General features: G+C 44.0%; 2 protein-coding genes across 7 annotated transcripts; both read left to right on the top strand.

Annotated features, from left to right (window-relative positions):
- Window positions 1–139: 139 nt before the first annotated feature.
- On the top strand, window positions 140–17881 carry LOC110487784 (heat shock 70 kDa protein 4). Of its 5 annotated transcripts, none has more exons than XM_036943372.2 (19): window positions 140–624; window positions 1185–1242; window positions 1580–1720; window positions 1968–2090; window positions 2240–2339; window positions 2470–2603; window positions 2815–3059; window positions 4367–4452; window positions 4566–4717; window positions 4981–5087; window positions 5446–5579; window positions 5952–6154; window positions 6450–6551; window positions 6826–6981; window positions 7677–7802; window positions 13042–13149; window positions 14470–14589; window positions 16075–16236; window positions 16950–17881. In XM_036943372.2, exons 1-19 carry the CDS (start codon window positions 518–520, stop codon window positions 17157–17159), a joined length of 2574 nt encoding a protein of 857 aa, XP_036799267.1. In that variant the 5' UTR covers window positions 140–517; the 3' UTR covers window positions 17160–17881. The 5 variants fall into 5 exon arrangements, 4 of the variants coding, with proteins under 4 accessions (XP_036799267.1, XP_036799268.1, XP_036799270.1 ...); XM_036943373.2 differs by having other exon boundaries at window positions 164–624; window positions 4367–4443; XR_016486369.1 differs by having other exon boundaries at window positions 308–624; window positions 4367–4443; window positions 7677–7887.
- Window positions 17882–18673: 792 nt separating this feature from the next.
- On the top strand, window positions 18674–23340 carry gnpi (Glucosamine-6-phosphate isomerase). Of its 2 annotated transcripts, none has more exon segments than NM_001165204.1 (7): window positions 18674–18693; window positions 19049–19188; window positions 19365–19466; window positions 19587–19769; window positions 22140–22324; window positions 22598–22772; window positions 22995–23338. In NM_001165204.1, coding segments are annotated over 6 exon segments (819 nt in total). In that variant the 5' UTR covers window positions 18674–18693; window positions 19049–19064; the 3' UTR covers window positions 23045–23338.
- Window positions 23341–23391: the final 51 nt, after the last annotated feature.

Here is a 23391-nt window from a genome sequence, read left to right as displayed (position 1 = left end):
TCCCCACAGCAATATTCCAAAATCTAGTGGAAATCCTTCCCAGAAGAGTGGAGGCTCTTATAGCAGCAAAGGGGGGATGCAACTCCATATTAATGCCCAAGAGTTTGGAATGAAATGATCGACGACCAGGTGTCCACATACTTTTGGTCATGTAGTTTAACATGAACATGCCGTTCTTGTGCTGGTCTCTGTAGACATCCGCGTTGCTTCCAACAATTTTCAAATGCTTTGGCCCTAGTGTCTGGCTTTCGAGACTTGTGCAATCTTCATCATGGGACTTTTATACTGAAATCTATAATGTTGAGGTGTACAACGTGAGCTTGTTCGAAGGCATCAACAATTTGCCGGCAAGTAGCGCACTCAGTTGCATTTTCATGGAACTAGGGTGGGGATAATGAATTAAACCAGAACGTACATTCAGTTTGCGGTCTGGTCTGTCCTATTTAGGGAATTAACTGTAAGCCTACTTTGTGCTTTTCCATAGTATTATCTGTTTATTAAGTAACATTTTGCGAAGATGTCTGTGGTAGGATTCGACGTCGGGTTTCTGAACTGCTATGTTGCGGTAGCTAGAGCCGGAGGAATAGAAACTGTAGCCAATGAATACAGCGATCGATGTACACCGTAAGTGACACTTATATCTGTGTGTATTGTAATTTTGAACATGTTTGCCTCCTAAAGTGATTTGAGAAACTAGAGGGATTGGAACACATTTTGTGGCCTTGGCAGCAAGACAGACAAGGGAGGTGCGCCAGCCGGCTAATATTAGCCGAGCCGCGTTGCAACACAGCATGTTCATGTTATTGCTATCTAAAGAGATCCACCCATGACTTGTAAAAACGAGCAATCCTTCTACTCTGTTAGCTATTTGACCCATTAAACGTTACGGCATTTGACTTGTGATACCTTAACTTACATTCCCCACGGGGGGGTCATTTGTTTTAATGAAGTATGAATGGACGCATGACTGGGAGGAGGCCTGCAATCTCTCGACATCAATGGACTTGTTCATAGGAATCATTTGTATACTGCTCTGTATTACTAGCCAGCTAATAAAACGCATTTAGATGGGCAATTTAATACCACTGTGTTTTATCTTAGCTGGCGCTGTTATCTTATTACGGAAAGCCCGGTGAAAACTGACAAGCATTTTAGTGATGTTTATTCCGCTGTCATTCTTTCAGAGCATGCGTGTCATTTGGACCACGGAATCGATCTATTGGTGCAGCTGCAAAAAGCCAGGTATGTTTTAATAGAGGACGCCCTCTTACTTGATTATTTATTTGACTGGTGACACATTGAAGGTGTGAATCTTCTAGCAAGTTATATGGTTTTCTGCTTATGCATAGAAATAGAGATTTCATAACCAGGCCAATATTTGATTACCTGATGGAACTATTAAAAACAGAAGATAATAATTATGCATTCATGTCCTCGAAGGACCCCAAATAAAACCACAGGGTCTTTTATATCTAAAGTATTTGATTGGGGATTTAAGCTATTCCATAATTTTCATTAATGTGAGATAATTATTTATTTTGCATAATGCAGCATCATTTCCCTGCTAATCCCAAATCAGGTTGTCACAAACTGCAAGAACACAGTCCAAGGGTTCAAGAGATTTCATGGCCGGGCGTTTTCTGACCCGTACATCCAGCGTTTGAAATCCAGCCTTGTTTACGACTTAGCGCAGATGCCTTCGGGCACCACTGGCATCAAGGTAAGGAGAGATAACAGTGACGATTAGTTCTCCTTAAAAAGCTGGGGAATACATGAGTAGGCTTAATGGAGAGAGAGATTACTCATCATCCTTGTCTAATCTGTAATCAACATAGATATTGGTTGTCTATCTATCTGTCTGTCTTTGTCGTATAATATTTTCACGTGTTATTCTGTATTGTACTCTACCTGTGTGAACCCCAAAAGCAATCATTTACGATGACAACTGGTGTCTGTGTGTCCTTTAGGTGATGTACATGGAGGAGGAGAAGGTGTTCAGCATTGAGCAGGTCACTGCCATGCTGCTGACCAAGATGAAGGAGACAGCTGAGCATGCACTGAAGAAACCTGTGGCTGACTGCGTGGTCTCTGTGAGTATCAATCTGCAGCGTGCTAGTGTGCACTGGGCGCTACACTTTACTAGAAGGACCAGGAATTTGGTCACATGACTAAAAGACCGGATGTGGAAAAACAATTTCTAGGCCTGCTGGCTAATCTCAGCCTGTATCATCCTCCCCAGGTCCCCTGCTACTACACGGACGCCGAGAGGAGATCAGTGGTGGACGCAGCACAGATCGCTGGACTCAACTGTCTGAGGCTGATGAATGAGACAACTGCAGGTATAGAGAGAGCTGTGTTGACCCCTAACAAAGTTACTGTAGCTATTTAACTCAAACACACCTTATTGTTTGATATTAAGGTGATTTGCTCTTTCATAATAAAGAATGATTATGCATCTCTTCCGTCCAGTGGCGTTGGCGTATGGAATCTATAAGCAGGACCTCCCTGCTCCAGAGGAGAAGCCCAGGATTGTGGTGTTTGTAGACATTGGACACTCTGGATACCAGACCTCTGTCTGTGCCTTCAACAAGGGCAAGCTGAAGGTAGGTGTCTTTAATCAGGAGACAGAGGAGGCTAAAACTGAAATGTCCTCAAAGAATTTACAGACAACTTCAATAACCTTTTGGCTATTAAACAAAACAAGTGCTCTAGTGCCTAGAGTTGTTCTGGCCAGGTCACATGGGCTCAGGAAAAATAATAATTAGTTTTTGCTCATATTCATGTTTTTTTTAATACCATTTTCGTATCCCTCAGGTTCTGGCGACGGCCTGCGACCCGGAGTTGGGCGGGAAGGACTTTGACGAGATGCTGGTGAGACACTTCTGTGAGGAGTTTGGGAAGAAGTACAAGCTGGACGTGAAGACCAAGCCCAGGGCTCTGGTCAGGCTCTACCAGGAGTGTGAGAAACTCAAGAAGCTGATGAGCGCTAACTCCTCAGACCTGCCCCTCAACATCGAGTGCTTTATGAATGACATTGACGTCTCTGGAAAACTCAACAGGTATAGTGTTTTGTGAGTCTGAGATTGTTATCTCAACTGAACACCTCGGAATGCAAGGCCGTGGTCCTTGATATATAAACAGGTCTTTCATGATCTATTAGATGAGTCATTATTTTGGTCTGTGGTGCAATGACCACATGACGAAGTTATGCTGAACAAAAATATAAATGCAACATGAAACAATTTCAAAGAGTTTACCAACTTACAGTTCATAAGGAAATCAGTGAATTTAAATAAATTCATTAGGCCCTAATCAATGGATTTCACATGACTGGGAATACAGATATGAGTCTGTTGGTCACAGATACCTTAAAAGAAAATGGGTCTCACAATGGGCCTCAGGATCTCATCACAGTATTTTTGTGCATGCAAATTGCTATCGATTAAAATACAATTGTTCATTGTCCATAGCTTATGCCTACCCATACCATAACCCCACCGCCACCATGGGGCACTAGGTTCAGTACTTTGACATCAGCAAACCGCTCGCCCACACGACATCATACACATGGTCTGCGGTTGTGAGGCCGGTTGGTTGTACTGCCAAATTCTCTAAAATGACGTTGGAGGCGGCTTATGGTAGAGATATGAACATTCAATTCTTTGGCAACAGCTCTGGTGGACATTCCTGCAGTCAGCATGCCAATTGCACGCTCCCTAAAAAACATGAGACATCTGTGGTGTTGTGTTGTGACAAAACTGCACATTTTAGATCAGCCTTTAATTGTCCCCAGCACAAGGTGCACCTGTGTCATGATCATGCCATTTATTCAGCTTCTTGATATGCCACACCTGTCAGGTGGATGGATTTATCTTGGCAAAGGAGAAATGCTCACTAACAGGGATGTAAACCAATTTGTGCACAACCTTTGAGAGAAATAAGCTTTTTGTGCTTCTGGAACATTTCATGGATCTTTTACACTAGTTGCATTTTATACTGTTGTTCAGTGTATTATTGTAAGTATAGTGACACCATAGAACGCATGGTGGTCCTTGACATCTGGTAGTTTTATCAGAGAAATTGCATGTTGATGATGCATACACATATGTAGGATCTTATTTGACCAGTTTCTCACAGCAGGAAAATAATCTTGCAGCAACATTTATAATTAATGGACATTTTGGCAGGGTTTGATAGATTTTTTTTATTTAGGGGAAATCAAGTGTGACATTTTTAGGTGAAAATTCCAAACTCTTTAGGAGCCTTTTTAAACCTTTTCTACACTACACGTTTGCATTTCCTGCTGTGCAAGAAGTTGCAACAACAGGGTGATCAAATTAAGGTCCTACATCTGTATTTTCTCTAGGGTTCAGTTTGAGGAGATGTGTGCTTACGTTCTGGGCAGAGTGGAGGCACCACTGCACAACCTGATGGAGCAAGCCAGTGAGTATCGTAGGTTTGCATATAGCATTACAATTGAGCATTATCTGTGTAGGCATATTGTCTTTTATAGTTTTGAGTTATGTCAGTTCTGATTGGTGCCTTCCTGATTCCTGTCCAATCAGAACTGAAGAAGGAGGACATCTATGCGGTGGAAATAGTGGGCGGGGCATCCCGTATCCCGTCTGTCAAAGAGAGGATCAGTAGATTCTTTGGGAAGGAGCTGAGCACCACCCTGAATGCTGATGAGGCCGTGGCCAGAGGATGTGCCCTGCAGGTCTGATGATGTCTCTGTTTCCCCACTCCTGACCTTAACATGACCTTTTGGACATCCAGGATTTGCTCAGCAAATTAGAAAAGGAAACTTAGCCTCCAAACGCTTCTGTTACTATACTATGTAGTAATGATCGGGATTACAACGTTTATAGATATCATTCTTACCAGTAAGACCTAATTCATTGTTGTTGATTTCTACTGGAGTATGGTGATGGAATAATGGTTTGCCTCGCTGCTAAGAATATCCCCTGTCTGCCTCCTCAGTGTGCAATCCTGTCCCCTGCTTTCAAAGTGCGTGAGTTCTCCATCACAGACGCAGTTGCTTACCCAATCTCTCTGAAATGGAACTCTTCTGCAGAGGAAGGCTTGAGGTAAACTACAATACCTATCTGGATTTATTATCACCTGGATTTATAGATAATTTTTTTGTGTGATAGCTTCATTGTAGTTATTTTAGTGCTAACTAGACTGTTGTGTGTTGTCCATTGTAGTTATTTTAGTGCTAGTAAACTAGACTGTTGTGTGTTGTCCATTGTAGTTATTTTAGTTCTAGTAAACTAGGCTGTTATGTGTTGTCCATTGTAGTTATTTTAATGCTAGTAAACTAGGCTGTTATGTGTTGTCCATTGTAGTTATTTTAATGCTAGTAAACTAGGCTGTTATGTGTGTTGTCCCATTGTAGTTATTTTACTGCTAATAAACTAGACTGTTGTGTGTTGTCCATTGTAGCGATTGCGAGGTATTTCCAAAGAACCATGCTGCACCCTTCTCCAAAGTGTTGACTTTCTACCGGAGGGAGCCTTTCTCTCTGGAAGCCTACTACAACACCCCCAACGAGCTGCCGTACCCCGACCCCACCATAGGTATGTGCACGGCGTTGACTCCACGATGAACAACGCTCCTGTGGGTCCTTTTCTGTCTGCCAACGGTGTCTTCTATCTATAGAAACGTAGTCAGTTATGCATCATAGCAGCAATGGCCTGTTGACTACAGTTTGCAGTATGAAGCTTATCATCGACTTGCCCATTGATTTTTGTACATTTGTTTGTTTGTTTGTTTGATTTTTGTATATATTTTTTTGTTGTTGTTTATAACTGTTTTTGTCAAGTGTCAGTAATGTAAGTTTCCCCCTAAGGGGACAATACATTATAGCTCAGTTTGTCATCAGCATTTCCTGTCACATGTACCGACTATGTGCCATTACCACCTTTTATTTCCTGTGTCCTCTCCTATAGGTCAGTTTGTGATCCAGAAGGTGGTGCCCCAGGCGTCTGGGGAGAGCTCCAAGGTCAAGGTGAAGGTGAGGGTCAACATCCACGGCATCTTCAGCGTCTCCTCAGCCTCGCTGGTGGAGGTCCAGAAGGCCGAGGAAGGAGAGGAGCCCATGGACACAGAACAGCAGGCAACACCAGAGAAGGAGGAAGAGAAGGAGGAAGAGGTGATTGTTAACAAACATATTAATTCACATTTTATGTCGCTTTTAAACATTTTTTTTTTTAAACCAAAGTGTCTTATTCAATATTCACTACACAGACAATTACAATTAACTTTCCAAACCAGAGTCCAATGAAAGCTAGGCCTACAAATGCGCTATTAAACCACACAACCTTTTGGAAGAGGGGATTCAGTTAGATACACTACTATATTTTGATGTTATTGCTATCTGGAAGTGTGTCTGTCCAATCATTGGGCAGAGATGTGGCGTTTAATGAAGTGACCTGCGCTCTCTGCAGGGCAACATGCAGACTGACCAGGATGAGACAAAGGCCCAAGGAGATGGACAGAAAGAGGCAGAAGAGGAGAAGACGACGCCCCCGGAGAATGAGGAGATGGAGGTTATATTGCATATGACACATTTGACATCTATGATCGTAACGTTTATGGTAGCATTCTGCACTTTGTGTCCCGGAGGACTGCAGTTTGTACAGACTTAGACAAAAGCAAGTAGCCTGGTCCCAGGTCAGTTTGTGTTGTCTTGCCAACGACCAGCTGACCAGACAAAACAAACCCATCTCAGGAGCAGGCTGAAAAACGCTCACCGGGAGTGAAGGGCACTACTTTATGGATGTTTAGTCTTAATGATGCTGTTTCCCTCTCCTCTCTCCCCAGACCTCCCCAGAGGAGAGTAAGACAGAGAAGAAGTCTGACCTGCCTCCCCAGGCCAAGAAGCCCAAAGTTAAGACAAAAGTCTTGGAGCTTCCCATCGAGAACAGCCCTCAGTGGGAGCTGGCTGTCGACATGCTCAACCTCTTTGTAGAAAATGAGGTAATTCAACCGGACATCGCTGGATTGTTTTTTTTGTTCAGCTGTTGTTTCTTCTTACTGCTATCCTCTCTTACTGCTATTCTCTCTTACTGCTATCCTCTCTTACTGCTATCCTCTCTTACTGCTACCCTCTCTTACTGCTACCCTCTCTTACTGCTCTCCTCTCTTACTGCCATCCTCTCTTACTGCTATCCTCTCTTACTGCTATCCTCTCTTACTGCTATCCTCTCTTACTGCTATCCTCTCTTACTGCTATCCTCTCTTACTGCTATCCTCTCTTACTGCTATCCTCTCTTACTGCTATCCTCTCTTACTGCTATCCTCTCTTACTGCTATCCTCTCTTACTGCTATCCTCTCTTACTGCTACCCTCTCTTACTGCTACCCTCTCTTACTGCTACCCTCTCTTACTGCTACCCTCTCTTACTGCTACCCTCTCTTACTGCTACCCTCTCTTACTGCTACCCTCTCTTACTGCTATCCTCTCTTACTGCTATCCTCTCTTACTGCTATCCTCTCTTACTGCTATCCTCTCTTACTGCTATCCTCTCTATCTTTGTTATCTTTCTGTCTGTTCTGTATTCATCTGGCTGTTTCTATATACTTGTATTTGACATGTTTCTCTCTCTGTTTTGAGTCGTGCTTAAAGAGTGTTCTGTGGTAACTGGAAGTGGTTGATTTTGTCTGTTTCGACAGGGTAAAATGATCATGCAGGACAAGCTGGAGAAGGAGAGGAACGACGCTAAGAACTACGTGGAGGAGTATGTGTACGACATGAGGGACAAACTTCACGGCAGGCTGGAGAAATTTGTCAGTGAAGCTGTGAGTACTGTGTCTGACATTAGCTGCCCATGAAACACCCAGCAGGTTTCTTAAAGGGATACGTTGGGACTGTGTCAGTGAAGCTGTAAGTACTGTGTCTGACATTAGCTGCCCATGAAACACCCAGCAGGTTTCTTAAAGGGATACGTTGGGACGTTGTCAGTGAAGCCCTGTAACTACTTCCCTACACTCAGATGAACTCATGGAAGTAGATAAATTACTTCTTTGCCAAAATCCTGAAGTATCCCATTAGCAACAAGATATAAAGGACTTTATAATACTGTCTATCAGAATTGTATTCTTTGTAATATGTTTAAATGTCATCCATTGCGTACTGTATGTTAATGACAGTATGTTGAATTTGAATGGTGTAGGATGGGATACCCTGTCTTTAACTGAATGTTAATGCCTTTGGTGTAGGATGGGATACCCTGTCTTTAACTGAATGTTAATGCCTGTGGTGTAGGATCGGGATACCCTGTCTTTAACTGAATGTTAATGCCTGTGTTTTGACTGTGGTGTAGGATCGGGATACCTTGTCTTTAACTGAATGTTAATGCCTGTGTTTTGGCTGTGTTTTGACTGTGGTGTAGGATCGGGATACCCTGTCTTTAACTGAATGTTAATGCCTGTGTTTTGACTGTGGTGTAGGATGGGATACCCTGTCTTTATCTGAATGTTAATGCCTGTGTTTTGACTGTGGTGTAGGATGGGATACCCTGTCTTTAACTGAATGTTAATGCCTGTGGTGTAGGATGGGATAACCGGTCTAACTGAATGTTAATGCCTGTGTTTTGACTGTGGTGTAGGATCGGGATACCCTGTCTTTAACTGAATGTTAATGCCTGTGGTGTAGGATGGGATACCCTGTCTTAAACTGAATGTTAATGCCTGTGGTGTAGGATGGGATACCCTGTCTTAAACTGAATGTTAATGCCTGTGGTGTAGGATGGGATACCCTGTCTTAAACTGAATGTTAATGCCTGTGGTGTAGGATGGGATACCCTGTCTTAAACTGAATGTTAATGCCTGTGGTGTAGGATCGGGATACCCTGTCTTTAACTGAATGTTAATGCCTGTGTTTTGACTGTGGTGTAGGATCGGGATACCTTGTCTTTAACTTAATGTTAAAATCAAATCAAATCAAATCAAATCAAATTTTATTTGTCACATACACATGGTTAGCAGATGTTAATGCGAGTGTAGCGAAATGCTTGTGCTTCTAGTTCCGACAATGCAGTAATAACAAGTAATCTAACTAACAATTCCAAAACTACTGTCTTGTACACAGTGTAAGGGGATAAAGAATATGTACATAAGGATTTATGAATGAGTGATGGTACAGAGCAGTATAGGCAAGATACAGTAGATGGTATCGGGTACAGTATGTACAAATGAGATGAGTATGTAAACAAAGTGGCATAGTATAGTATAAAGTGGCTAGTGATACATGTATTACATAAGGATACCGTCGATGATATAGAGTACAGTATATACGTATGCATATGAGATGAATAATGTAGGGTAAGTAACATTTATATAAGGTAGCATTGTTTAAAGTGGCTAGTGATATATTTACATCATTTCCCATCAATTCCCATTATTAAAGTGGCTGGAGTTGAGTCAGTGTCAGTGTGTTGGCAGCAGCCACTCAGTGTTAGTGGTGGCTGTTTAACAGTCTGATGGCCTTGAGATAGAAGCTGTTTTTCAGTCTCTCGGTCCCAGCTTTGATGCACCTGTACTGACCTCGCCTTCTGGATGATAGCGGGGTGAACAGGCAGTGGCTCGGGTGGTTGATGTCCTTGATGATCTTTATGGCCTTCCTGTGACATCGGGTGGTGTAGGTGTCCTGGAGGGCAGGTAGTTTGCCCCCGGTGATGCGTTGTGCAGACCTCACTACCCTCTGGAGAGCCTTACGGTTGAGGGCGGTGCAGTTGCCATACCAGGCGGTGATACAGCCCGCCAGGATGCTCTCGATTGTGCATCTGTAGAAGTTTGTGAGTGCTTTTGGTGACAAGCCGAATTTCTTCAGCCTCCTGAGGTTGAAGAGGCGCTGCTGCGCCTTCTTCACGATGCTGTCTATATGAGTGGACCAATTCAGTTTGTCTGTGATGTGTATGCCGAGGAACTTAAAACTTGCTACCCTCTCCACTACTGTTCCATCGATGTGGATAGGGGGGTGTTCCCTCTGCTGTTTCCTGAAGTCCACAATCATCTCCTTAGTTTTGTTGACGTTGAGTGTGAGGTTATTTTCCTGACACCACACTCCGAGGGCCCTCACCTCCTCCCTGTAGGCCGTCTCATCGTTGTTGGTAATCAAGCCTACCACTGTTGTGTCGTCCGCAAACTTGATGATTGAGTTGGAGGCGTGCGTGGCCACGCAGTCGTGGGTGAACAGGGAGTACAGGAGAGGGCTCAGAACGCAACCTTGTGGGGCCCCAGTGTTGAGGATCAGCGGGGAGGAGATGTTGTTGCCTACCCTCACCACCTGGGGGCGGCCCGTCAGGAAGTCCAGTACCCAGTTGCACAGGGCGGGGTCGAGACCCAGGGTCTCGAGCTTGATGACGAGCTTGGAGGGTACTATGGTGTTGAATGCCGAGCTGTAGTCGATGAACAGCATTCTCACATAGGTATTCCTCTTGTCCAGATGGGTTAGGGCAGTGTGCAGTGTGGTTGAGATTGCATCGTCTGTGGACCTATTTGGGCGGTAAGCAAATTGGAGTGGGTCTAGGGTGTCAGGTAGGGTGGAGGTGATATGGTCCTTGACTAGTCTCTCAAAGCACTTCATGATGACGGATGTGAGTGCTACGGGGCGGTAGTCATTTAGCTCAGTTACCTTAGCTTTCTTGGGAACAGGAACAATGGTGGCCCTCTTGAAGCATGTGGGAACAGCAGACTGGTATAGGGATTGATTGAATATGTCCGTAAACACACCGGCCAGCTGGTCTGCGCATGCTCTGAGGGCGCGGCTGGGGATGCCATCTGGGCCTGCAGCCTTGCGAGGGTTAACACGTTTAAATGTCTTACTCACCTCGGCTGCAGTGAAGGAGAGACCGCATGTTTTCGTTGCAGGCCGTGTCAGTGGCACTGTATTGTCCTCAAAGCGGGCAAAAAAGTTATTTAGTCTGCCTGGGAGCAAGACATCCTGGTCCGTGACTGGGCTGGGTTTCTTCCTGTAGTCCGTGATTGACTGTAGACCCTGCCACATGCCTCTTGTGTCTGAGCCGTTGAATTGAGATTCTACTTTGTCTCTGTACTGGCGCTTAGCTTGTTTGATAGCCTTGCGGAGGGAATAGCTGCACTGTTTGTATTCGGTCATGTTACCAGACACCTTGCCCTGATTAAAAGCAGTGGTTCGCGCTTTCAGTTTCACACGAATGCTGCCATCAATCCACGGTTTCTGGTTAGGGAATGTTTTAATCGTTGCTATGGGAACGACATCTTCAACGCACGTTCTAATGAACTCGCACACCGAATCAGCGTATTCGTCAATGTTGTTATCTGACGCAATACGAAACATCTCCCAGTCCACGTGATGGAAGCAGTCTTGGAGTGTGGAGTCAGCTTGGTCGGACCAGCGTTGGACAGACCTCAGCGTGGGAGCCTCTTGTTTTAGTTTCTGTCTGTAGGCAGGGATCAACAAAATGGAGTCGTGGTCAGCTTTTCCGAAAGGGGGGCGGGGCAGGGCCTTATATGCGTCGCGGAAGTTAGAGTAACAATGGTCCAAGGTCTTTCCTCCCCTGGTTGCGCAATCGATATGCTGATAAAATTTTGGGAGTCTTGTTTTCAGATTAGCCTTGTTAAAATCCCCAGCTACAATGAATGCAGCCTCCGGATAAATTGTTTCCAGTTTGCAGAGAGTTAAATAAAGTTCGTTCAGAGCCATCGATGTGTCTGCTTGGGGGGGGGATATATACGGCTGTGATTATAATCGAAGAGAATTCTCTTGGTAGATAATGCGGTCTACATTTGATTGTGAGGAATTCTAAATCAGGTGAACAGAAGGATTTGAGTTCCTGTATGTTTCTTTCATCGCACCATGTCACGTTAGTCATAAGGCATACGCCCCCGCCCCTCTTTTTACCAGAAAGATGTTTTTTCCTGTCTGCGCGATGCGTGGAGAAACCTGTTGGCTGCACCGCTTCGGAAAGCGTCTCTCCAGTAAGCCACGTTTCCGTGAAGCAAAGGACGTTACAGTCTCTGATGTCCCTCTGGAATGCTACCCTTGCTCGGATTTCATCAACCTTGTTGTCAAGAGACTGGACATTGGCAAGAAGAATGCTAGGGAGTGGTGCGCGCTGTGCCCGTCTCCGGAGTCTGACCAGAAGACCGCCTCGTTTCCCTCTCTTTCGGAGTCGTTTTTTTGGGTCGCTGCATAGGATCCACTCCGTTGTCCTGTTTGTAAGGCAGAACACAGGATCCGCGTCGCGAAAAACATATTCTTGGTCGTACTGATGGTGAGTTGATGCTGATCTTATATTCAGTAGTTCTTCTCGACTGTATGTAATGAAACCTAAGATGACCTGGGGTACTAATGTAAGAAATAACACGTAAAAAAACAAAAAACTGCATAGTTTCCTAGGAACGCGAAGCGAGGCGGCCATCTCTGTCGGCGCCGGAAGTATGTTAATGCCTGTGTTTTGGCTGTGTTTTGACTGTGGTGTAGGATCGGGATACCCTGTCTTTAACTGAATGTTAATGCCTGTGTTTTGACTGTGGTGTAGGATGGGATACCCTGTCTTTAACTGAATGTTAATGCCTGTGTTTTGACTGTGGTGTAGGATGGGATACCCTGTCTTTAACTGAATGTTAATGCCTGTGGTGTAGGATGGGATACCCTGTCTTTAACTGAATGTTAATGCCTGTGTTTTGACTGTGGTGTAGGATCGGGATACCTTGTCTTTAACTTAATGTTAATGCCTGTGTTTTGGCTGTGTTTTGACTGTGGTGTAGGATCGGGATACCCTGTCTTTAACTGAATGTTAATGCCTGTGTTTTGACTGTGGTGTAGGATGGGATACCCTGTCTTTAACTGAATGTTAATGCCTGTGTTTTGACTGTGGTGTAGGATGGGATACCCTGTCTTTAACTGAATGTTAATGCCTGTGTTTTGACTGTGGTGTAGGATGGGATACCCTGTCTTTAACTGAATGTTAATGCCTGTGTTTTGACTGTGGTGTAGGATGGGATACCCTGTCTTTAACTGAATGTTAATGCCTGTGTTTTGACTGTGGTGTAGGACCGGGATATCCTGTCATTACAACTGGAGGACACAGAGAACTGGCTGTATGAAGACGGAGAGGACCAACCTAAACAACAGTACATCGACAAACTGGCCGTGCTGAAGGTAAAGCTTAGTGTTATACACTGTCACTGTGGTACAGTCTCCCACACCCTAATTAGTCCCAGGTAATGTTTTATGTATTATAGTCACACCGGCATGCATTGTTTGAAGCTCAGTGTTAAATTAAAATCTCCCTACCATCATATCTAAGCCAGTATGACACCGACGTTGATGACAAATCAACTTGATTGGAGGTACACAACACACTCCCGTGCCTCTCGCCATGAGCCGTCCGGCCGTTAACCAAGAACCACATACCGGATTTTTTTACAGGGTCGTTAGCAATAGAGTTTTCAGAGTATTTTCTGCGCCTACCTAGCTCAAATCCTAGACGTCCGATGACCACTAGGTTCCCTGCCGCCCGTTTTAAGAGTGTTGGACTAGTAACCGGAAGGTTGCAAGATCGAATCCCCGAGCTGACTAGGTAAAAATCTGTCGTTCTGCCCCTGAACAAGGCAGTTAACCCACTGTTTCATTGAAAATAAGAAGTTGTTCTTAACTGACTTGTAAAATAGAAAAACGAGACTATAGCGTCCGTGAAGTGAAAATAATGTCGGATTGACTTAAGTTTGACGGTGTAACAGTTTTTATTACATAATGTATCTCTCTCACGTGAACATTTCTGTCCATTAATAACCAACGATCTGCTACCTTTCTGCTGTTGTTGTAGCATTTCTGACAATGCTAACATTTCCAGCCGAGTTCTATCTAACAGGGTTGAGCAACTCTGTTGCTCGGCAACAACACAGCTGCTGCTGCCTGCACCAGGCTGTCAGTCATAAGAAGTGGCTAAGAACAAAACTAGGCTACTGATAGATAACTTAAATACCACCATATAACTAGTTGAGGTTAATTAACAAATGCAAACATGTATATTTTGATTAGCTGGGTAGCTAGCCGACGTTACCTACTCTGTTTTTATAATGTTTGAATGCTAAGCAATCGGCAAACACATTGTTTGAAGTACAATATACCAACATAGCTACTGTAGTAGGTCAAATCTGTGTGCTGGAAAACCTTGGTAGAGCGTGGGTGGAGTAGGCACTGTGCTCATGTGAAATTTCCTTTTTCGGCTTCAGACCAATGACTACTTCTCACATAAAATGTTAGTTTTTAATTGTCATTATGAGTTAAAGTCCTGCCAAGTCAATTGTGTGTTCCGCAAATGTCTGTTATATTTCGACAATCAGATGAAAGTAGCATCACCAAAGTTTATAAAAAGGAGTTTAATTGCAATGAAAATGACTAGTTTCCTCCTCATTCTAGTTCAAACAGGTTGTATTATCTAGTGTTTCTGACGTAAGTGTTGTCTGCTGTCTTCAGAAACTGGGCCAGCCTATCCAGGAGAGGTACATGGAGTCTGAGGAAAGACCCAGAGCCTTCGATGACATGGGGAAACAGATCCAGATGTACATGAAGATCGTTGAAGCTTATAAAACCAAGGTACCTCTACCCTTATACACCCAGGGTACCGCTGCCCCTATACACCCAGGGTACCGCTGCCCCTATACACCCAGGGTACCGCTGCCCCTATACACCCAGGGTACCGCTGCCCCTTATACACCCAGGGTACCGCTGCCCCTTATACACCCAGGGTACCGCTGCCCCTATACACCCAGGGCACCGCTGCCCCTATACACCCAGGGCACCGCTGCCCCTATACACCCAGGGTACCGCTGCCCCTATACACCCAGGGTACCGCTGCCCCTATACACCCAGGGTACCGCTGCCCCTATACACCCAGGGTACCGCTGCCCCTATACACCCAGGGTACCGCTGCCCCTATACACCCAGGGTACCGCTGCCCCTATACACCCAGGGCACCGCTGCCCCTATACACCCAGGGTACCGCTGCCCCTATACACCCAGGGTACCGCTGCCCCTATACACCCAGGGTACCGCTGCCCCTATACACCCAGGGTACCGCTGCCCCTATACACCCAGGGTACCGCTGCCCCTATACACCCAGGGTACCGCTGCCCCAGAGGTATAGAAGTAATGACACATTGGACTCATAATGCTCCATAGAAATACAACAATCATTCTTAAACTATTGCAAATATCAGAAGTTGACAATGGTTGCATTTCAGGAATGACCAAATGTGTATTGTATTATGCTAATAAATGGACGTAATATACATTATTATTTTGGGGCGGCAGGGAGCCTAGTGGTTAGAGGAGGCAGGGAGCCTAGTGGTTAGAGGAGGCAGGGAGCCTAGTGGTTAGAGGAGGCAGGGAGCCTAGTGGTTAGAGGAGGCAGGGAGCCTAGTGGTTAGAGGAGGCAGGGAGCCTAGTGGTTAGAGGAGGCAGGGAGCCTAGTGGTTAGAGGAGGCAGGGAGCCTAGTGGTTAGAGGAGGCAGGGAGCCTAGTGGTTAGAGGAGGCAGGGAGCCTAGTGGTTAGAGGAGGCAGGGAGCCTAGTGGTTAGAGCGTTGGACTAGTAACTGAAAAGTTGCCAGATTGAATCCCCGAGCTGACAAGGTAAACATCTTATTGGAACACAATCGAACATTTCTGCAGAGACCTGAAAATAGCTGTGCAGCGACGCTCCCCATCCAACCTGACACAGCTTGAGAGGATCTGTAGAGAGGAATGGGAGAAACTCCCCAAATACAGGTGTGCCAAACTTGTAGCGTCATACCCAAGAAGACTTGAGGCTGTAATCACTGCCAAAGGTGCTTCAACAAAGTACTGAGTAAAGGGTCTGAATACTTGTATAAATAAAATAATCACATTTACATATTTGCAAAAATGTCTTCACCTGTTTTGCTTTGTATTTATGGAATATTGTGTGTAAATTGATGAGGGGGAAAATCCATTTTACAATAAGGCTGTAACTTTACAAAATGTGGAATGAATCAAATGGTCTGAATACTTTCAGAATGCACTGTATATTAGATGGTTCCTTTGCTTGTCTTTCCATTCCCCAGGAGGAGCAGTATGACCATCTGGACCAGGAAGAGATCAACAAGGTGGATAAGATGGTGAACGAAGCCATGATCTGGCTGAACAGCAAGATGAACCAGCAGAGTAAACTGAGCTTGACTGTGGAGCCTGCTGTTAGAGTCCGAGAGATACAGGACAAGACTAAGGTGGGACTTACTACCTACAGTACTGCTAACTACCTACAGTACTGGTAACTTACAACTAACTACAGTACTGCTAACAATTCCTTTACCACTGGCTAACTGCAGCGGCGCTGGCTATCTGCAGCGGCGCTGGCTAACTGCTAATACTGTTAGTCAGAGAGATACAGGTTAGAACAGCTACAGTACTAACTGTTAGATGTTTTTTGATATTCTAACAAAAATATCAACTTGCGGTTACTGCTTATGAATTCAACATCGGTGTGTTATGAAGTCCTTATGTAGGAATCCTTCTAGTGAAGCGTTACCCAACCTTGCAACCAAGCTACAGTATACTGTCGATATTGCCTTTTGATCATGAATATAATTCTACTACTGTAATACTGCATGCCGGCATTCTGCTTATCCAACTTAACACTGCTTGTGTAACAGTATAGACTTTACGTCCGTCCCCTCGCCCCGACTTGGGCGCGAACCAGGAACGCTCTGCACACATCAATCAACAGTCACCCTCGAAGCATTGTTACCCATCGCTCCACAAAAGCCACGGCCCTTGCAGAGCAAAGGGGAAACCACTACTTCAAGGGCTCAGAGCGAGTGACGTCACCGATTGAAACGCTACCAGCGCGCACCACCGCTAACTAGCTAGCCATTTCACATCGGCTACACTTGCACAGTTATTTGTAACTTTCACTCTTCCTACTATTTCCTCTCAATAGGAGCTGTACTCTTCCTGCAACCCCATCGTGACCAAGCCCAAGCCCAAGGTGGAGCTGCCTAAAGACAACAAGGCAGGGGAGCAGAATGGACCAGTCAACGGCCAGGAGAAAGCCCCAGCAGAGGGCACCGAGAAGGGGACCGCCGACAGCACAGGCAACCCTCCCTCCACGGAATCCACGGAACCTAGACCTGACATGGACCTTGACTAAGCGGACACAGACAGCAACCAGTGTCTCATCTCCCAGGGGCTGTGTGTTCATCTGAAAAGTGTCTCCTTTCATGTTTCCTTGTCACCTTCCCCTTTCAGACCTGATAGGACTGGATAGATGAGTTCAACTAAGCATTATGGGGGGGAAACAACCTCGACCTGAATGGTCTACCAAAAGGCATGCTGGATATATTAACTACAGTACTGTAGCACATTGCTCATGTCTTATCTATCTTGTCAGATCTGTTGAGATAAGGAAGGAATCAACCTAGGCAGCAAGGGAAGGAGGCATGGTGATGAGATTGAGACGCAGCCCAGAGCTACTAGTGGAGTGTCAACTATTTTGGCTTTGTCTGAAATGGCTCCCTATTTACTATATAGTGCACTACGTTTGACCAGTGTCCATATGGCCCTGGTCAAAGGTAGTGCACTATATAGGGAATAGGGTGCCATTTCAGATGTTGCCATTCACTCCACTCCACATGGTAATCCAGGCGGCGTACTGTAATTTCGGCACATTTACCCCTAGTACCTGATGAAAATGATGGTGTATTTCTGCTGCCAATAGCATGCCCATTATTTTATTGCTGATATAAAATGTAAAGAAGCCAACTGCAATAAGCCTGTTACGATGAGCGATGCATGATGGTGTTTCTGTTGTGTGCTCTCCAACTGTTCCGGGTCATTGTTGCAATTTGGTTTTAATAAAGTTATTGAAAATTGCTTCATGTAGCCCTTATGTGAGCATTTTAGAGGAATGCCGTTTCGTTCTCAGGCTATATTTTGACAAGCCCAAAGGCCGGCAGGTGGCGATATTGAGTCGTTTCAATATCGCCATCTACCGGCCTGGCCTATATTTGGACGATGTATGGATATCTAGATAATTACTTTTTCTTTTTTCTCCCCCCTGATTTCTTAAACGTTACCAATGCATAAACGCAATGAAAAAGGTTTCACTCATCTGTCAAATAACGACTGCAGTTATTCAGTATAATACGCTACTTTAGTTATAAGTAATTTTACAATTATATCTAAAAACCTGCTCCGGCTATCACGTGCCGGGTACCACCCAGTTACTCAACCATGCACCTTAGAGGCTGCTCCCCTATATACTTTAACAAACATACTGCTTTACTCATTCCATGTTTACACTGTATTCTATTCCGCTGTATTTTAGTCTATGAAACTCCGACATTGCTCGTACTAATATTTATATATTAATTCCATAATTTAACTTTTTGATTTGTGTGTATTGTGAATTGTTAGATTCTACTGCACTGTTGGATCTAGGAACGCAAGCGTTTCCCTACACCCGCAATAGCATCTGCTATATATGTGTGCGACCAATACAATTTAATGTGAAAAGAAGGCCTGCCTATTCATCCCGTTAAACATTCAGCGTTCCTCAATCTGTAATCGAGGCTTCCAGCAAGAACTCCGCCCGCCTCTTCCTCGTGTCTGCAGCTGCGTCAGTCATATGACAGAGGTTCCTGCTTTCTTAAACAAAAGTATTTTAAAGCGGAAAGGCGGATGCGGTAAGTTGATCAATGCCATTGTTTTTAATTTACTTAATGCACAAAGTAAGACGCTAGTACAAACGTCATCAGCGGCCGATTTTGGATATGCATGATACCGTTTTCAAGTACAGTGGATTCAACATTTGCATTTAATTCAAAGAGCTCTTCAATGCATTTTCGTATAGTTTGATTTGGTCTACTTCCCCCGTTAATTCGGGTAGGGATACTTTAGTACGTCTTCTTGCTGCAAGTCCTCATTTTATGGGTCTAAAGTCTGCTTGTTTTGGTGGAGAACAAATATTGCTTCAAGATCTGTTCCTTCTGATACAATAACATCTGTATTCACCATCCAAGTTTGGCTGTGATTTTAAAGCTTTTAATTTAGGACCATGAAGCTGATCATCCTGAATGATTATGACCAAGTTGGTGAGTGGGCTGCCAAGTACATCAGGAATAAAATCCTTCGCTTCAACCCTGGACCAGACAGATTCTTCATTCTAGGACTCCCCACAGGTAAGTGATCTGTTGATTCTACAGGGCACACCTTCCTTTCCATTTGTACAGGCAATGGTGCAATCATAAAAATCATACACAAATGTGTCTACATAAAGACATAGATGTATTTGACGTGTAAAACTATAGGTATTTTGTTGAAAATAACAATAATTTCTCCCCAATGTACACCCCAGGAGGTACTCCTCTGGGATGCTATAAGAAGCTGATTGAGTTTTATAAGAAAGGAGAGATCTCTTTCAAGTATGTCAAAACGTTCAACATGGACGAGTATGTGGGTAAGCTTCACCTTTACAATACTTCTCTATTTCACCTATTTCTACACCATACAGTATCAATATTCTTCACAGCATGAGAAGCCATACAAAACTGTGATTACTGCTTTTAAAATCATGCAGGTATTCCTAGGGATCACCCAGAGAGCTACCATTCCTTCATGTGGAATAATCTCTTCAAGCACATTGACATCAAATCGGAGAACACCCATATTCTGGATGGCAACGCTGCCAACCTTGTAGAGGAGTGTGATTCCTTTGAGGAGGAGATCAAAGCAGCTGGAGGAATTGACCTCTTTGTTGGAGGTCAGTAGGGAGGCAGGTAGGGAGGGAGGGAGGGAGGTAGGGAGGGAGGCAGGTGGGGAGGGAGGGAGGATATTGATACGATGGTATTAAGTATATTTATTCTATTTACTCTTATACAGTGCATTCAGAAAGTATTCAGGCCCCTTGACTTTTTCCAAATGTTACTTTACAGCCTTATTCTAAAATTGATTAAATAATTTTTTTCTCTCTCATCAATCTAAACACAATACCCCATAATGACAAATCAAAAACAGGTTTTTAGAAATGCGTGCAAATGTATTTATATATACCTTATTTACATAAGTTTTCAGACCCTTTGACATGAGACTCTAAATTGAGCTCAAATGCATCTTGTTTCCATTGAGATGTTTCTACAACTTGATTGGAGTCCACTTGTGGTAAAATCAATTGATTGGATATGATTTGGAAAGGCACACACCTGTCTATATAAGGTCCCACAGTTGACAGTGCATGTCATAGCAAAAACCAAGCCATACTAAAATGTATAAAAACGTTTTTTGCTTTGTCATTATGGGGTATTGTGTGTAGATTAGAGGTATAAAAAAAACAATAATATATTTAAAAATAAATCTGTAATGTAACAAAGCGTGGAAAAGGTTAAGGGGTCTGAATACTTCCCGAATGCACTGTAAGGTCCCACAGTTGACAGTGCATGTCATAGCAAAAAACAAGCCATGAGGTCGAAGGAAATGTCCTTAGAGCTCCGAGACAGGATTGTGTCGAGGCACAGATCTGGGGAAGGGTACCAAAAAATGTCTGCAGCATTGAAGGTCCCAGCGAACAAAGTGGCCTCCATTATTCTTAAATGGAAGAAGTTTGGAACCACCAAGACTCTTCCTAGAGCTGGTCGCCCAGCCAAACTAAGCAATCAGGGGAAAAGGGCCTTGGTCAGGGAAGTGGCCACGAACCCGATGGTCACTCTGACAGAGATCCAGAGTTCCTCTGTGGCGATGGGAGATCCTTCCAGAAGGACAACCATCTCTGCATCACTCCACCAATCAGACCTTTATGGTAGAGTGGCCAGACGGAAGCCACTCCTCAGTAAAAGGCACATGGCAGCCGACTTGGAGTTTGCCAAAAGGCACCTAAAGACTCTCAGACCATGAGAAACAAGATTCTCTGGACGGATGAAACCAAGATTGAACTCTTTAGTCTGAATGCCAAGCGCCACGTCTGTAGGAATCCTGGCATCATCTCTATGGTGTAGCACGGTGGTGGCAGCATCATGCTGTGGGGATATTTTTCCGCGGCAGGGACTCGGAGTCTAGTCAGAATCGAGGGAAAGATGAACGGAGCAAAGTACAGCGAGATCCTTGATGAAAACCTTCTCCAGTGCACTCAGGACCTCAGACTGGGGAGAAGGTTCACCTTCCAACAGGACAACGACCCTAAGCACACAGCCAAGACAACGCAGGAGTGGCTTCGGGACAAGTCTCTGAATATCCTTGAGTGGCCCAGCCAGACCCTGGACTTGAACCCGATCTAACGTCTCTGGAGAGACCTGAAAATAGCTGTGATTGGACACTCCCCATCCAACATGACAGAGCTTGGGAGGATCTGCAGAGAGGGGTGGGAGAAACTCCCCAAATACAGGTGTGCCAAGCTTGTAGCATCATACCCAATAAGACTCGAGGTTGTAATCGCTGCCAAAGGTGCTTCAACAAAGTACTGAGTAAAGGGTCTGAATACTTATGTACTCAGACTCTTTATGACGTTATGTATTAAGGGTCATAATGTATTAAGGGTCATAATGTATTAAGGGTCATAATGTATTAAGGGTCATAATGTATTAAGGGTCATAATGTATTAAGGGTCATAATGTATTAAGGGTCATAATGTATTAATTAAGGGTCATAGTGTATTAAGGGTCATAGTGTATTAAGGGTCATAGTGTACTAAGGGTCATAGTGTACTAAGGGTCATAGTGTACTAAGGGTCATAGTGTACTAAGGGTCATAGTGTACTAAGGGTCATAGTGTACTAAGGGTCATAGTGTACTAAGGGTCATAGTGTATTAAGGGTCATAGTGTATTAAGGGTCATAGTGTATTAAGGGTCATAGTGTATTAAGGGTCATAGTGTATTAAGGGTCATAGTGTATTAAGGGTCATAGTGTATTAAGGGTCATAGTGTATTAAGGGTCATAGTGTATTAAGGGTCATAGTGTATTAAGGGTCATAGTGTATTAAGGGTCATAATGTACTAAGGGTCATAATGTACTAAGGGTCATAATGTACTAAGGGTCATTATGTAAAAAATGCACACCACAAGCACAAACCAGTTCAGAAAACAACAGACTTTGAAACGTCAATACCAGAATCCAACAAATGTAACCCACCCTGTCTGTTAGGTATTGGACCGGATGGCCACATTGCCTTCAACGAGCCAGGCTCCAGTCTATTGTCCAGGACCAGAGTGAAGACCCTGGCTCAGGACACCATCCTGGCCAACGCACGCTTCTTTGACGGAGATCTGTCTAAAGTACCCACCATGGCTCTGACTGTGGGAGTGGCCACTGTCATGGACGCCAGAGAGGTTAAGAGCTGATTTCAAGATGTCTGTCTCTGCTTTATGTTTCTGGTTTGTCTTCTCTTGTAACTCATTTTGTTCATGGACAACTGGTCCCTTTACAGCTCCTATACTTATTCAATGATTATATAATGAGGCTGTTACACGTTGCCTTATGTCATTTTACTGCTTCTTTGTTGTAACAATGTAATACTAGTCTATAATAATGTAATGACAATCTATAACCATGTAATAACAGTTTATAGGATGCTGATGATGATATCTCCTTAATGTCTCCAGGTCATGATTCTCATCACGGGAGTACACAAAGCGTTTGCCCTGTACAAGGCCATAGAGGAAGGGGTGAACCACATGTGGACGGTATCGGCCTTTCAGCAGCACCCTCAGACTGTGTTCGTGTGTGACGAGGATGCTACCCTGGAACTGAGGGTTAAAACTGTCAAGTACTTCCAAGGTGAGGGTCTACTTCCTTACTTAAAGGACTTGGTCCTCACAGTTCATTCCACGATTGTGCTGCGTGCATGGCTTTACGAACAAGTGCTTCATCAGTTTTCAAATTCATTGTGTTTTGTTTTATTATTGGCCCGGGAGGAATACATTATTTTCTTCAATAAAAACAGAATTGTGAATGAAGTAGAAATCTAACTCACTTGACCTATTGTTATTTCTCCTACAGGGATGATGCATGTGCACAACAAGTTGGTGGATCCACTGCCTCCCAACTAAGACGAGGGCGTTGCAAAAACATCGGGAAACCTGCAATAACCAGGATGCCGGACCCTCCGGGATATGACAGTGGCCACGGGTGGAGGATCAACTGTGTGTGTTGTACTGTGTTTTACTTAAAGTTACATTTTATGTAACATAATAGTATGCCTACTTGTAGTAGGCTACATTTGATTATGTAATAGATTTATCTTCGATAAAAAAACAGTTTTCTTAGTTCCATTGTTAAATTCGATACAAAACTTGACTTTGAATGTATTTTTAATGTGTTATTGTAATAAAAATAACTCTGAGAATGACTCAAGAGTATTTGTTATAGCTGGGTACGTGGTGTTTTCATTATGCTG

Source organism: Oncorhynchus mykiss, chromosome 14 (assembly GCF_057628025.1).
Source record: "Oncorhynchus mykiss isolate SJ-2025 chromosome 14, ASM5762802v1, whole genome shotgun sequence".
In the NCBI taxonomy this organism is placed as follows: Eukaryota; Metazoa; Chordata; class Actinopteri; order Salmoniformes; family Salmonidae; genus Oncorhynchus; species Oncorhynchus mykiss.
This window is presented reverse-complemented; position numbering and strand designations above follow the sequence as displayed.

Bases quoted from the DNA above. Each gene is read 5' to 3' on its own strand.
- LOC110487784 (XM_036943372.2), top strand. From the start codon at position 518: ATGTCTGTGGTAGGATTCGACGTCGGGTTTCTGAACTGCTATGTTGCG. The intron at 3,060-4,366 runs GTATAGTGTTTT...TATTTTCTCTAG, and splicing joins GTCTCTGGAAAACTCAACAG to GGTTCAGTTTGAGGAGATGT. The intron at 4,718-4,980 runs GTCTGATGATGT...CTGCCTCCTCAG, and splicing joins CCAGAGGATGTGCCCTGCAG to TGTGCAATCCTGTCCCCTGC.
- gnpi (XM_021559502.2), top strand. From the start codon at position 19,065: ATGAAGCTGATCATCCTGAATGATTATGACCAAGTTGGTGAGTGGGCT. The intron at 19,189-19,364 runs GTAAGTGATCTG...TGTACACCCCAG, and splicing joins CATTCTAGGACTCCCCACAG to GAGGTACTCCTCTGGGATGC. The intron at 19,770-22,139 runs GTCAGTAGGGAG...CCTGTCTGTTAG, and splicing joins AATTGACCTCTTTGTTGGAG to GTATTGGACCGGATGGCCAC.